Source organism: Theropithecus gelada, chromosome 3 (assembly GCF_003255815.1).
Source record: "Theropithecus gelada isolate Dixy chromosome 3, Tgel_1.0, whole genome shotgun sequence".
In the NCBI taxonomy this organism is placed as follows: Eukaryota; Metazoa; Chordata; class Mammalia; order Primates; family Cercopithecidae; genus Theropithecus; species Theropithecus gelada.
In genome coordinates, this window is record NC_037670.1 from 57,558,731 (window position 1) to 57,574,123 (window position 15,393).

Genomic DNA, 15,393 nt, shown 5'->3' on the forward strand with positions numbered 1-15,393 from the left:
ATAGATAACGCACTTTGCACAGACTGTATTTCAAAAAGAATTTTTTACAGCCTGCCCTGTTGGTAGGCAATTTCTGTTGTTACATTACTCAAAACAAAGCTTGCACATCTGTGATCTTTGATCAGTGGGAGCAGAAACTTACAGCAAATTTAAGTCCCTTGCCCGCTGTCCTCTGCTTCACCAGTGGTGGGGCTGAGGTGGAGCCCGAGCTCCTGGCCCATCCTCGTCCACTTATGGGTGCCTGCATCTGGAGGGGCGCACTGCACGCACCAGGGGTCTCCCTCATGTTTGCTGACATGGGCCTCTGTGTCTAACAGGCTCCCCCCAGCCTTGCTGGCTGCGTTCCTCTGGGAAGCAGAGCCTCCTTCAGATCCCTCAGCTCCCAAGTCTATCATTGCACTTTTCTCCCTAAATGTATTAATATTTGAAATGGCTGCTTCCGGCCCTTCCGAGGGGCGGATGAGGGAAAATGTGGGCCAAACAAGACTGGGGGCTCCTTGTTGTGATGAGGCCTGCAGCCCCACATGAAGTCCCTGTGCCTACACATCCAACCTGCCGTCTGTCACTAAGTGCTCTGTGAGCATACTGTGTGCGTGTCCCGTGTGCGGGCGCCCTGTGTGGGGGCACGGTGCAGCCACAGGACAGCCGGGGTGATGAGGCAGCTGTCCCTGGGATGAGGACAGGATGACAGTGACTTCTGACCTCCTCTCATAGAAAAACGTGGATGCCGCACCACCCAAAGTGAAAGGCTGAAGTTGGAAGTCCTTTTTATCATACACGTTCAAATTGCCTGTGGAAATTCAGCAAAAATATGACATGCATTTCCATTCTATCTGCCTTTTACCCTCTCAACCTTAAATCTACTTTTAGTTCTCTGAAGACTTCTAATGACTTGGGAAAATACTTTTAAAGGATGTGAAGTGGTGTTTTTCTGTCTGCTATTTGCTGAGTATCAGTATTTTAAGCCTTGGTTCCCTGTGGAGGAGAAGTTGGCGGGTGGGGAGGTGGGCTGGCTGCTTAGATGAAGCCTGCACACGTGATGATGATTACTGAAAACAAAGCGCGGCGCTTAACTGGGCAAGTGGCCACGGGGATTTGTTATTAATTACCTTTGATCTAACTTAGTCGAAAAGGAGAACAAAATTATAGGGTCACAGAATCCCAGGTCTAGTCGTAAACAAACAAACAAAAATAAGCCCTGCACAGTTTTAAAATGTTTTCACTAATTATGCTTCTGGGAGCAGTGCTGGTTTTCTTGTGCTGAGGCTGCCTCGCGTGCTGTGGGCTGACGTGGGCTTGTGCTGTTGACAGCGGGAGAAGGTGCCTACTGGATTCATGTCCCGGGGCTGCCCTCACAAAGTGCTACACAGACTGATGGCTTAAAGCAGCAGGAATGTGTCTTCCCCCAGTTCTAGAGGCCAGAAGTCGGCGTGTCAGTGGGGGTAGGTTGCTTCCGGAGACTCTGAGGGAGAATGAACGCATACTTATTTACAGTATTCTAAACATCTTTTACACTAACCGTTGTCTTTGTAGTTATTTTTCTCTCTTCATTCTGTTTCTGGGGCGCCTGTTCTCCTTTTTCTTAATTAGTTTTGCTACATGTTCATTGTATTATTTCAGGGAAAAAATGTCAAAAGAATCTCAAGGCTGGATGGAATTTTCAAGGGCACCCATCCCAAGCTCACTCCGTGCCAATAATCTCCTTACTCCACACCCGGCTGGCCGGCACAGAGACCATCCCACTGAGGACGTGGTGCTGTCCTTAGCAGCTCCAGCCTGCACTTCTACCCACCCCCAGCGCCTGTGCTTCTCCAGGTTCAGTGAAGAAAGACTGGTGAGGGGTTGGAAGGAGGCTCACGAGGCTGAATCTCCACAAAGTCATGTCTGATGTGTTTGACAGCTCCTGGGATGTCTCTACAGTAGCTCCTCTTGAAATCTAAAGCAACATGTCCACATTCTAAACCACTGTCAAAGATAGTAACAAAAGTTAAAAAGTTGGGGGAGGGCAGGGAAACAGACTAGATAAGAAACAGCAAGGAAACAAAAACAAAACGTGACAGAGGAAGATCGTCCACAGTCTATGGCAGTGAAGAGGAAGGTGTTAACACTCCTCTGTAAGAAGAAAAAGACGGCCGGGCGCGGTGGCTCACGCCTGTAATCCCAGCACTTTGGGGAGGCTGAGGCAGGGGGATTACCTGAGGTCAGGAGTTTGAGACCAGCCTGACCAATATGATGAAACCCCATATCTACTAAAAATACAAAAATTAGCCAAGCATGGTGGCAGGCACCTCTAATCCCAGCTACTCAGGAGGCTGAGACAGGAGAATTGCTTGAATCCAGGAGGCGGAGGTTGCAGTGATCTGATTGTGCCATTGCACTCCAACCTAGGCAACAAGAGCGAAATTCCATCTCAAAAAAAAGAAAAAAGAAAAGAAAAAAGGACATGTTGTGTTAAAATCAAAATTCAAGTATGTTCTGCTTTAACGAGAGAGGCTAAAGAGCATGCATGACATGGGGAACTAGCAGGAATTCACCAGGAAGGATTAGCAAAGAAGGGGCAAGATCAAAGGTGACTTGAGAGCCACACAGGAGAACTTTTGGAGAGAATCATAAACCTAAGCAAAGGAACCTGAGAGAGAGCTGTAAGAGGCACTGTCCTACTTGACCAGGGTGGGGCATTGGGGAGGTGAGGACAGAGCACGTATGGGGTCCTTCCTGGGTCCAGAGCTCATGGAACTTACTGAAGGGTTCAGTGAAGGGAGGGACCTATCCTTCATGACTCAAGATTCCCCCTCTGTAAGGAAGGATGGTAATCATAACATGTTACGAAGATCCATAGACGCTTATCAAGTGCCTCGCACATGCTACTCAAATTACAGCCTGAAGACATGCGTGCTCCCTGGAGCCTGTTAGAAATGCAGGCTCTCCCTCACCCCAGCCCCACTCAGAGCCACTGAGTCAAGGTCTGTATTTCAGCAAGGTCCCCAGGTGATGCAGGATACCCCCTGCACTGAGAAGTGCTACAGGTTTGATGAAGACACGAACGTTGAAGGATGGACTGTCCTGGCCACAGTCCTGTAAGTTCAGCATTAAGAATAGTGTGAGCACCTGTGAACTTTGCAAGGCCAGAGTGAAAGTTAGTGTTCATCTCTTGGAATAACATGACTGCTTTTGCTCTAATTTTTGGCAGATGCTCGAGGATCTGCTCTGTGGGATGCACTGGAATTCTCTTTATTAACACAGTTATTTTTGCTTTTGTTTAAAAAAAAAAGCAGCAACAAGCAAAACTATTGTCTTCACTCAACTTCTGGTTTATACAGCTAGGAAAGAAAAAGTGAAAACTTTTAGTGTGGGGGTTTCATTTTCTACTTAATCTTGCTCACCAAATTTGTGCCTTTTCTTGTGGGACATCAGGGCCCCGATGTCCTAAAGCAATGTTAACATGCATCTCAGCTGTGTTTCAAGTGTGTGGTCTCTGTAAACCCTAACAGGTCGGCCTGAAGGCTGGGTACCTAATACCCACGTCTTTTAACTCCCTTCCTCCTCTCTTCCCCAGAAGGCAGTAGCAGGAGGTTCTTTTTTGTAATGGATAATGTATGTACCTCAAGTGGAAATGTACAGTGTATACAGTGGAAGAAGAAATATGCAGTCTGCAGTCCAGTTCCCTTCTTCCCACTTACCAGTTTTTTGTGTGTATTTGAGAAATATTCCATAGATTTAGTAATATATGCATATGAAAAGGAAGTCCTTTTAATATGGATAAAAATCACCTTTTATAAAAGGTGAAGATTTAATAGTCATGTCTTAAATTAATTTTCAAAGTATATAAAACAAAAATGTAAAAATAAGAGGACACAGTGATGGAAGCTGTAGGAGTGTCAGTGCATTGCTATTAAACTGATCAAAATATAAAAATAAATGGAACATTTGAAAGAAGCTCTTAGATTTGAAAGAAGCTCTTAGATTTCGCACTGCAAAGGTGTCTGGATACGTTTATAGAAGTAGAAGCTGCATACCTCCGGATACTAGGGGCTTTGTTTTAAATTTCGTGCCTCTCTGGCGATTTTGAGAAAGTTGCTCAGTTCTCTGAGCCTCAAGCCCCTGAAGCTGGGATCCTATGAGTACTTCCTTCATGTCCCCTGCTGAGCACAGGCCAGAGAGTCAGCACTCAGTGAGGGGCAGCAGTTACCACTCCCAGTAGGATACCTGAAGTTTGTAGATGTCTGTAAATGAACAGATGCGTGCTCTGCACCCACTTGGAAATGAAAGACTACTCCCATAAATTATGTATTGAGTCAAAAAAGTGGGAGTGGAGGACCCTGCAGGGCTGATTCTTTCCTCCACCCTCTTTCCAGGCTCCACCTCTGTTCTTCCAGGGCTCTGGCCAGGAGCCTTGGGGCCAGTTGGCGTTTTCTCTCGACACCACCCTGGCTGCCACCACCCTTTGTTGAGAGCCTCCCTGCTGGTTCTCTTGCTGCCCCTTATTTCCAGCAAGGCAGCCAGTGTCACAACAGGAGCCAGGGCTTGTGCTCCCAGCACTCCCATGGACCCACTGTGCCCACAGAAGCACTTTGAGAGGCCAAGGAGGCCCTCTCTTCTCTCAGCACCCCTCCTGGCTGCCCAGTGGGCTCTGACCTCTTCTGCGGCCCCTCCTGGCTCACTCCCCTCCTGCCACTCACTGGCCTGTGGCTTGTCCTTTGACCCTCCAGACAGCCATTCAACCATCAGGAAGGAGAAACAAAACTATTACTATTTGTAAACAGTTTATCAGTACTTACCTAAAAATCCTGGAGAATGAGCTCAGAAATATTTTTAAGGGTTGAGACAGTTTAGCAAAATGAACAGATACAACCTCAAACCAAACCAAACTAGAAAGCTCAGAGGACACAGAAATGCCAGTACTGAGCTGGCAACATGTCTGTTGTTTGTGAAAATGTTCTCTGGAAGAGGTAGTTCAAGGCTTTTGGCTACAAGTAACACATACCCCAATTCAGCCAGCTTCAAAAATAAGAAAGAATTATCTCTTAGGATAGAAAGTCACATAGAGGAAGGGCCGTGGTTTAACTGCATGGCTCACCAACATCCTGGGGCCCGGGCTCCTTCCATGGGCCCCTGCTGCGCCCCTCAGCTCCTCGCCCTCCAGCTCCTCCCCTTCCAGCTCCTCCCCCTTCACCTCCTCCCCCTCCAGCTCTCCTTCCTGGCAGAGAGGTCCGCCTGGGTCCTCACAGATGCAACAGTGTACACTGGAAGGAGAGTCCCTTGGGCACATTGTATAATTTATTTGGGTTTCTGCTTTTGAATCTATAAAATGGAAATTGTGTGTATCTCATAGCATTCCTCTGTGGCTAGAATGACAGGCTGTATGTGAGATACTTGGATCTGTGGGGAAAATGCACTTAGCATGTCATAGGACCCTGAGGTCCTAGTTCTCTTCCATGCTTCCTGCACTGAGAGGTACTTGGTCAGAGGCAGGCAATCTGAATGCTCTCCCCAACATCCAGTCAGTTCTCATTTATCTTGGTCTTTCATTTTCCCTCACCCATTTTTTTTTTCTTTCCCTTTCAGTTTGCAAACCATTCTCCTTGGGAGAGAATACCATTTAAGGTAGTTTATTTTGCTAGTTGTTTTATTTCTTAATCTTCTTTATTCTCTGTGCACATGCAAAGCCCCTTTTTTTGGCTAGAGTCATTGCTTCAAGCTGCAGCTCCCTTGGGCTTTGTTTTCCTGACTTCATTCTGTATTTGTTCCTGGTATTAACCTCATTTTGTAATTTTGCTCGTTAGTCACAGGGCTTCATTTGGAACACTCACATTTTTGTTCTCACCATGCCTATTTGTGATTGTGGAGTTGAGGTTTTGACTTTAAGGTGCTTTCGATTCCAGAGCCATGTGCCATAGAATCATCTGTGCGTTTGTGGGAACGTCTTTGCCGTGATCACTCTGAAGTCTGTGGGCACATTCCAGGCCCTGCTGGCCTTCTGTCCGCGGGCTTCATGCAGGGAATGAAGTGTCCTTGCTTTCTCTTTCCTGAATAAGTCTCTGCCTCTATGAGAACTGGGTCTGCCTTCTCTCGGTTGCTTTTCTCTGTGAGAGCCTGAATGGTAAGCATGGCCAGCGTCCTGCGAGGATGCTGTGCCCCATGTGCCCTGGGTTGGGAGGGGCTGACTAAAATGATGCCAAATGAGCAGAAGCTGAGCAGCTGTCTGGGTCAGCGCGGCCTCCACCTGGCCAGGGTCCCTCAGCTGCTCACATGAGGCTTCGGCCTCCGGCCCTACTGCCCTTTAACCTCAACTGCAGCCTCTCCAGTGTGGTCACCAGTTTTTTCACCTGAGGGTTCATGTTCTTGACAAGTACACAGTTTATTCACCTCCTATCCATTCTCTTTTATATTCCAAATACCTCTCCGTCTCCGTGTTCAAATATTTCAATCCCATCCCACCAATTGCTGGCAGGATCCATCACTGCAGCTATGAACATGAATATACCCACTGGATTGGATGCAGGTGCTGGCGTTTCTGGTTCTCCAGTGTAAGTGGCCACATTGCAAACATAGCCTGGCCGCCTCTCTGCTACAAAGACCACACTCCCGCCCCTCCCTCACCTGCAGCAGGGGGTTGGGCTCCTCCCCTCAACAGGAGCCACGGGCTTGGCACAGGCTTGCTGAGTGGGGCAGCCAGTCACTCCTATCATGTCAGAAACAGGTGTGTCTCAGGAAACCCATGCACATCCAGCACAATCTGGCAGCACCAAAACCCAGATCCAAGTCGTCACTCGTCCCATCAGTCATTCCTCCCATGTATTTATGGAATGTCTGCCACATGCAAGGTGCCATTCTGGGCTCTCAGGGCACCAGGATGAGTGATGCTCTGTCCTCGTGTTCAGAAGGCTCAGGAAATCATACCATACTGGGCAATTGCTTCATGCTCACAGGCGTGCCTTGTTCTGGGTGCCAGAGGACAGGGGTGCCTGCTCAGCTGGGAAGGCAGTGACAGGCAGCAAGAGGGGGCTGCCTGGTGATTCTGAACTGAGACTAACAGATACATGGGAATTAGCCAGATCAGAGGCTGGGAGGAGCCTGGCATGAGGTGGTCACAGGCATTCCAGGAGACATGGTCTGCGTGATGAAAGCCCGGGATATGTTATCTAGTGAGGGCCCAGGGAGGGCAGACTGGATCCAGGCGGTGTGATTACTGCTGGAGAAGGAGAATAGGGCAGGAGCCCCTCATAGCAGGCCCTGTCCCTCTGGAGAGCTCACCCTCCCATGAGTGATGGGTGGCGAGGAGTGTAGGGCCAAGCCTGCCACAGCTTGGGTGGCAGGAACGAGCTCTGCCCCTGCTGCCCTGTGTTGAGGCCCCTGCCCATGGCTGGAGGGGCAGCTGGGCCAGAGGGGATAGAGCAGGGAAGCCAGGGCGTGGCTGGAGAGGAGGAGAGGTGAGACCAGAGACCCATGTGCCCTGGGTTGGGAGGGGCTGACTAAAATGATGCGGGGATCCTGGCGGAACTGGAGCGCTGTCAGGAGTCAGGTCCCTGGGCCCCTGGGCCCGTGGCCTCTGTCCCTCCTGGGCCACACGCTGTGTCAGCCGCCTCTCCCTCTCCCTACGTTTCTACCCTTCCCTCTGCGGTCTGCTGGACTTTCCTGCATCTGCAGGGAAGATTGGCCCAGCCCCCCTGACACGCTACTGGCCAGTCAACTGGGCTGGAGAGGTGGCAGGTCCTGCTAAGAATACAGGCTGACTGGCCAGCCCCCTGGCAAGGGATGGTTGTCAGTTAACATCACAGCATATCCTCCCAGTCTTTGCTGAGCCTAGAGCTCCCTTTCAAACCATGCCAAGACTCCCAGTGAGGAAGAGATGATGGCGTTCAGAGTAAAACGACTCCAGCATTGTCTGGAGACAGATGACATGCCGAGGGTACTAGTGCAGCCCGGCTGGGAGGCTGGCTGTGGCGGCCCTTAATTCTTAGACAGTGCTCCACACAGGGGCCCGTGATGCCCCCAGTCTCCTGTGGCTCTCCCATCCCACCCTTGCCTGAACTTCTTTCTCCACTTCACCATCCTGTTTCGAGAGACGCCTGTCATCGTAGGAAGAGTCTGACTGTCTAGCTCACTACTGGGTTCAAGTCCTGGTGCTGCTGTAGCAGTAGTGTGGCCTTGGTGAGGCACTCACTCTTGCGGAGCCTCTGTTCTCCCACCCAATCCCCATCCTGTGCCATTCCCCACTGTGGGCACACGGCACAGGCTGGCCTGATGGACACTGGCGACGTGAGGGGCAGCCATGGTTTTACTCACCTCTTCTTACCCTTTCTACCCCATCTTCTGGAGAAAGTCTTCCTGCAACCCCAGCCTCTTCCTAGAATGTTTTGTGTATTTTCTTTAACCAAACCATCAACCACAAACCAGAACTGAAGGGCTCCTCCCAGGGCACACCCCGTGTAGGGAAGGGAGGTGTGGTGGAGTCTCCTTGCTCCTGGCTGACACCTCTGTGCAGATTGTCCCCACCACATCAAATCCTGCACCAGTGGGCCTGTCGCTCCTTGTCACTATTTTGGCTCCCATCTGTGACCATCACACATTGCTCCCTTTGTCCTTGAGGCTTTTGGAATCTCCCTGGTTAGTTCTCCTGTTGCCCTTTCCCACATGCCTGTCAGCAAATGAATCACCTGGACCTGCTTTCCCTGGTAGTGGAGGCTGCCGGCCATGTTCACCCACCCCTCTGCCAAACCCGTGGTGGCCAAGTCCCTTGCTGTGCTTTTCAGGGTAGCACCGCACATGGCTCAGCCCACTGTCTCGGGTGCCTTCCTGTGTACCAGCTCCCAGCTAGTGGGCTCCAAGTGCTTCACCAGAGGCCCCTGCCCTCGCCGAGCTGTGTTCTCCCCAAAAGTCCTCTCTGTCCTGTGTGTCTCTCCCCACCCCTGCCCATATATGCAAGCGTTTCCATCCTTACAAGGCACCTTCCCTTGCCCTGCGTGACTTCCAACTGCTACCTGTCCCCTCCTACAGTCTTCACCCCCACCCTGGACTGTTTTCTCCCTACTGCGGCAGGGACCTGTGTCTACCATGGTGTGAAACTGCAGAGAAAGAGCACGGTAACCCCAGGGCCACAGCCACTGGAAATGTGCCATGCTTATTTTGATCTCTCTTCAGCTGGGGAGAGGACATCACTTTTTCCTGAAAATTCTCCCACCCCTTGCTGCCCTGGCTCCTGGCGAGCCACCTCCTGCCACGTCTTCCCATTGCCTACGTGTCCTTCTCATCAGCCTTAGATGCTTCATGCTCCTCTCCTGGCCTCAGTGCTGCTCCTTCCTGCAGCCTTCTCCTGGGCACACCCACGTTTCCATCACTACCTTCCCACAGGAGGCTCCAGAGCTGCTTCCGCCCTCTCCAGCCCAGCACGGACTTTTTCATCTGCCCACCCTTGTCCTGGTGCTGCTGTAGCAGTAGTGTGATCTTGGTAAGGCACTCACTCTTGCAGAGCCCCTGTACTCTGGTATTGCCCTGCCTGTTGGGGGCCTTTATTGAGACCAGAACCTAGGGCCTTTTGTTCTCAGCCCTTGTCTCCCTCCGCATGTGCTCCCCATCGAGTCAGTCCCAGGCCAGTCATTGCTGACAGCCTCAGCGCCTCATTCTCTCCTCTCCATTTTTTCTCTAATATTCAGAAGCCTTCATCATGTCTTGCCTAGACTATTGCAATGCCCTCTTTTTAAAAATCCTCGGCTTTTTAATTGTATAACATATAGCAGGATCCAATCTAAATAAAACATAATCTCTGCCCTTGGGAAACTCATGGTAATGGCAGTAGATCGACTTGTAAATAGAACCACCCAGGGTGGTGGGCGAGGTGCATCAGAGCAGCGCAGGTGGCATCTGTGGGACCACACGGCATCTCACTCAGGTGGTGTCTGTGGGACGGCACAGGTGCAGGGCGAGGCGGCGGCTCACACAGGTGGTGTCTGTGCCGAGTGCCCTCCTGGCAGGAGAGAGTGCTCGGTGAGAGACAGCGCAGGCCTGGCCTGTGCTTGTGTTCTACATGCTCTCCTTCCGCACGTGCGCAGATTCCCATGGTCTGACTTATGTGGGCTTTGGAGGTTTGGGACATCTTGTGTACCTTGATGGGCATGTTTTTAGAGTCAGAACTGTATCACACTGTGTCGGGGAGAACTACAAAAAAAAAAAAAAACCCCTACACAATATTCACACAGGAGCAGCTTCTTTGACACTCGAGTGTCTCCCTGAGCTAAATGAAGCCTCACTTCAAATATACCTGAGTCTTGTCACAAAATCAGCTTTACCCAGGGAACACCCAGCACTTCCACGGTTTCTCCTGATACTTTATTTACATATGCAGAATTCTATAGTGTTAATCTGCATGCTCACAGTAACCAGACCGAAAACAGCACCTCAGAGTGAGGGCTAGATTTGGGGTCGGGTGTCCAGCCTGTGCCCTCCTGTCACCTTCCATGGTGCCCCCATGCCCTGCTCCTCAGCTTGTCACTAGGGAGTCAGCCTGCGGCTCCACTCCTGACCCGTGGAGTGTCCATCAGCTGCAGCCTGGCTATGTGTGCCCAGGGGCACGGCCTCCCTGCCTATGAGTAACTCCCGCCCTGAGGACACACTAGCCCAGCAGGGGAGAATGGAGACCTTACTTTAGAAATGGTCACCAGGCAACGGCGTGCCCAGAGGTGTTGTGGAGCTGCTGTGATCATGCCAGGCTGAGTCGCGAAGCCTGGGTGGTCTTTGCAGCTCTTCCCATAGTTCACCGCAGACGGCCTTACCTTACTGTGGCCCAGTTCCCTCCACCCTAATGTGTGAACTGGTAGCATGGAGTGTAGTCCACTAGAATCAAAGCCGTGAGAGGGCTTGTCACCACACCCCAGGTGCCCCCTTACCAGGCATGTTGGGTCCTTCATACACTGTCACTGAGTGAACGACGGGGCGTGGTCTGCTGGCCCTGCAGCCTGCACATATTCGGGGTGTGATGGGGCTTTCCCTTCTGTGCTCACCTATGTTCGTCTGTCTTTCAGGAGCCCAGCAGCCGGGGCCGCCCTATTACACTGACCCAGGAGGACCGGGGATGAACCCTGTCGGCAATTCCATGGCAATGGCTTTCCAGGTCCCACCCAACTCACCCCAGGGGAGTGTGGCCTGCCCACCCCCTCCAGCCTACTGCAACACGCCTCCGCCCCCGTACGAACAGGTAGTGAAGGCCAAGTAGCGGGGCGCCCACGTGCAAGAGGAGAGGCAGGAGAGGGCCTTTCCCTGGCCTTTCTGTCCCCGTCGATGTTCACTTCCAGGAATGGTCTCATGGGCTGCTAAGGGCAGTTCCTCTGATATCCTCACGGCAAGCACAGCTCTCTTTCAGGTTTTCCATGGAGGACAATATATGAACTCACACCATGTCTCCTCTGTTGCTTCTGTTTCTGACGCAGTCTGTGCTCTCAGGTGGTAGTGTGGTGATAGTCCCTGAGGGCTGATGTCCTTATGATGGCGTGACCAGATCTTCAGGAGAGAGACTGAGAGGAAGAAGGCAGTGCTGGAGGTGCAGGTGGCATGTGGAGGGGCCAGACCAAGCATCCCAGGCAAGCATCCTTCTGCCGGGTATTAATAGGAAGCCCCACGCCGGGCAGCTCAGCCAACGAAGCAGCAGCCGGCTGAGCTGAACCCAGCAGGTCGTCTGCTCCAGCCTGTCCTCTCGTCAGCCTTCCTCTTCCAGAAGCTGTTGGAGAGACATTCAGGAGAGAGCAAGCCCCTTGTCATATTTCTGTCTCTGTTCATATCCTAAAGATAGACTTCTCCTGTACCGCCAGGGAAGGGTAGCGCGTGCAGCTCTCACCGCACGATGGGGCCTAGAATCAGGCTCGCCTTGGAGGCCTGACAGTGATCTGACGTCCACTAAGCAAAGTTATTTAAATTCATGGGAAATCACTTCCTGCCCTAAACGAAGACATTGCATTTTGTGAGCTCTTGGTCTGATTTGAAGAAAGGACTGTTACCCTTTCTTTCAGTGTGTTTATGGAAGTGTATGTAGAGCGTCCTGCCCTTTGAGATCAGACTGGGTGTGTGTTTTCCAGTCTGATCTGATTCCAGTGGACATCACCGCCTCTCCAGGGCATTCTCAGGCCCGGGAGTCTCCTTCCCTCAGGCAGCTCCAGTGGTGGGTTCTGAAGGGCGCTTTCAAAGCCGGGGGCACATCTGGCTGGGAAGTCACTTGGACCCTTCCAGGGAGAGAGACCTGCTGAGGCGTCTCTCTGTGAGGTTGTATTGGGTCTAAGCGGGTATGTGCTGGGCTCCAAGGAGGAGGAGCTTGCTGGGAAAAGACATGACTGCTCTGACCATGTTGTTATAATTAGAATGAAGAAGATGTGGTTGGAAATGCACGTTCCTGGATAGGAATCACAGCTCACCCCAGGATCTCACAGATAGTCTCCTGAGTAGTTGATGGCTAGCAGGGAGCTAGCTCTGTTCTGCCGCATATAGTGTTGATGTGTGAACCCTGACCTGTCCTGTGTGCTAAGAGCTATGCAGCTTAGCCAAGGCGCCTAGATTACTAGATGTGCTGTATCACGGGGAATGAGGTGGGGGTGCTTATTTTTTAATGAACTAATCAGAGCCTCTTGAGAAATTGTTACTCATTGAACTGGAGCATCAAGACATCTCACGGAAGTGGATACGGAGTGGTTTGGTGTCCGTGCTTTTCACTCTGAGGACATTGAATTGGAGAACCTTCTGGGGAATTTTGTGGGAAACACTTGGGAACAAAACAGACACCCTGGGAATGCAGTTGCAAGCACAGATGCTGCCACCAGTGTCTCTGACCACCCTGGTGTGACTGCTGACTGCCAGGGTGGTACCTCCCATGCTGCAGGCCTGCATCTAAATAAGACAACAAAGCACAATATTCACTGTTTACAATCAAGACAACTACGTGGGTCCAAACACTCCTCTTTCTCCAGGTCATTTGTTTTGCATTTTTAATGTTGGTTTCTCCCTTTATTTTTTGTAATGAAAAAGCACACTAAGAGCTGCCCCTGGAATTGGGTACAGCCGAATAGGCACCCAAAGGTCCGTGACTAAATTCATTTATCTTTTTGATAGCAGATGATGTTAAGAGACAGTGATGGTTAGGGCTCAACAATTTTGTATTCCCATGTTTGTGTGAGACAGATTTTGTTTTCCCTTGAACTTGATTAGAATTGTGCTACTGTGAACACTGATCCTGCCTATGGAAGTCCCACTTCGGTGACATTTCCTGGCCATTCTTGTTTCCATTGTGTAGATGGTGGGTTGTGCCCACCTCCTGGAGTGAGACAGCTCCTGGTGTGTGGAATTCCTGGAGCGTCCGTGGTTCAGAGTAAACTTGAAGCAGATCTGTGCATGCTTTTCCTCTGCGACAATTGGCTCATTTCTCTTTTTTGTTCTCTTTTGATAGGATACTGTTTCCTATGTGTGCAAAATAAAAATAAATTTGGGCATGTGCTTTGATTGTTTTTTGGGGGAGTGGAAGGAGGGTGGAGATGAAGTTTCTAATGAGGAAGGGTGTACAGCAGATCCTTGGTTCAGTGGGGTGGGGTGGGGTGGGTGGAGGATGCGCCTGGTCTCAGGGGAACCAGAAACTAGATGTTTTGAGAATGTAAGATACAAGCTATGGAGACAGTTGTCCCCAGTGGGTAGGAAGACAGAAGCATCACTAAAGTAATGTTCTGTTGATATTGTTAGTTAACCTTGACTAGGACTGTTTTTCACAGGTTGGAAGAGCCTTCATTTTAAAACACAGCTCTGCTTGGTCAGAAATAACACTTCTCTCACAGATGCTACCGAAGGGTGTAGCTGCTACAGTTAAACTGCATTTTAGTAATTTATTTTTTATTTTTTGTTTTAGAGATGGAGTCTCACTATGTTGCCCAGGCTGGCCTCAAACTACTGGCCTCAAGTGATTCTCCTACCCCAGCCTCTCAAGCTGTATTTTAGATACATCACTAATTGACGTAATGTTTGCAAAGAAGCATTTTCCATTTTGCTTCCTTTTTTTGTTTGTTTTTTAGAGACAAGGTCTTGTTCTGTCGCCCAGCCTGGCATGCAGTGGTTCAATCATAGCTCACTGCAGCCTCAAACCTCTAGGCTCAAGCAATCCTCCCTCTTCCCAAAGCTGTGGGATTACAGGCATGAGCCACAGTGCTTGGTTGACTTTTGCCTTCTTAAAGCATGAGTCCTGGAGTGTGGTCCCTCCCCTAAAAGTCTTCTGTAGAACTTTTGGGGACCACAATTGTGTCCATCCCTGGGAGACTGGCAGTGCACACCGGTGTATTGAACAGTCTGAGAAGCATCTTCATGCTGTTTAATCGAGCACTCCCCCGCATTAGTAGGCCATACAGTTCTTTTCCTTGTAGCAGGCAGTGCTGGCAGTAAGCACACCACTTCTGCCCACCCCATATTTGAGGACGGCTGCCCTGAAAGGCAGAACAAAGAAAGGGCAGCAATGCTTCCAGCTCTGGTATTCTGCACCCTTGCAGCTGGGCCTTTATTAAAGTGCTGTTCTCAGGCAGGGTGCCGACAAATCCACTGACTACTTGGCACTGTGTGTGGTTTTTGAAAGTCTGTTTGATTTTTTTTAGAATATATTTTGCATCTGTTTTCACCTTTAAAAGGCAACTGCAAATGACCCATTTTTATGATAAAACTAACTCAGAGTACAGGTGCAGCCCCACTGATGGAAACCGCTTTTGAGGCTTTGAGGTTTTAGATGACAGTCATCTAAAAACACCAGCTTCTCAAACACATCAGCTCCAGGCCTGGGCTGAGCCTGAAGAGCCCCTAGGAAGTTAGAGATTTTCAAGCTCAGAGGGCTCAGAAGAGGCCCAGTGGTTTTCATGCTGCATTAACCCGAAGGCTTCCCAACAATCGTCCAGGGGTTCCTCAAATGCTCGACTACAAAATAAAATGTTATTTGACCACTTCTAGGTATTTTGTCCTGAAAAATTTAAAGCATACAGAAAAGCTGAAAAAAATTACCGTGAACACTCATAAACCCACTACCTAGATTCCACAACTATTTATATACTATAAAAACTAGTATGCTTTAAAAGAAAAAACTAATGTACCTTTTCTAACACTTTATATACTGTATTTTAAAGCATTGATAGTCACTTTGATCCTAGAATAAGGTAAAAATTAGTTTATCCTCAAATACTGTGACCTTCCCCTCCCTTTTCGTTGATCCTAAGCACAATTCTAGTCAAATCCTTCAGACACTGAGGTCTGACCCGCCCATCTTAGCAGGAAAACCTTATCTTCCCTCCTGTCCCATGACACCCTGGGGGTTCACTCCGCCCTTAGGCCACAGACCTGTCTCCACATTGATGTCATTGACAGCCACTCCTCTGGGGTCCCCTGCATGCTTAC

At 50.0% G+C, this 15,393-nt stretch overlaps 1 protein-coding gene across 8 annotated transcripts in view; it reads left to right on the top strand.

Annotated features, from left to right (window-relative positions):
• The window catches only part of VOPP1 (VOPP1, WBP1/VOPP1 family member), a 104,690-nt gene extending 91,221 nt beyond the window's left edge, over positions 1 to 13,469 (top strand). For 6 of the 8 annotated variants that reach the window (XM_025378005.1, XM_025378003.1, XM_025378008.1 and 3 more), the window contains one exon: positions 11,019 to 13,469. In XM_025378005.1, coding sequence (XP_025233790.1) covers positions 11,019 to 11,209 — 191 coding nt within the window. In that variant the 3' untranslated portion in view covers positions 11,210 to 13,469. The remainder of the gene's footprint in view (positions 1 to 11,018) is intronic. The other 2 variants (XM_025378004.1, XM_025378009.1) reach the window with 2 other exon arrangements.
• Positions 13,470 to 15,393: the final 1,924 nt, after the last annotated feature.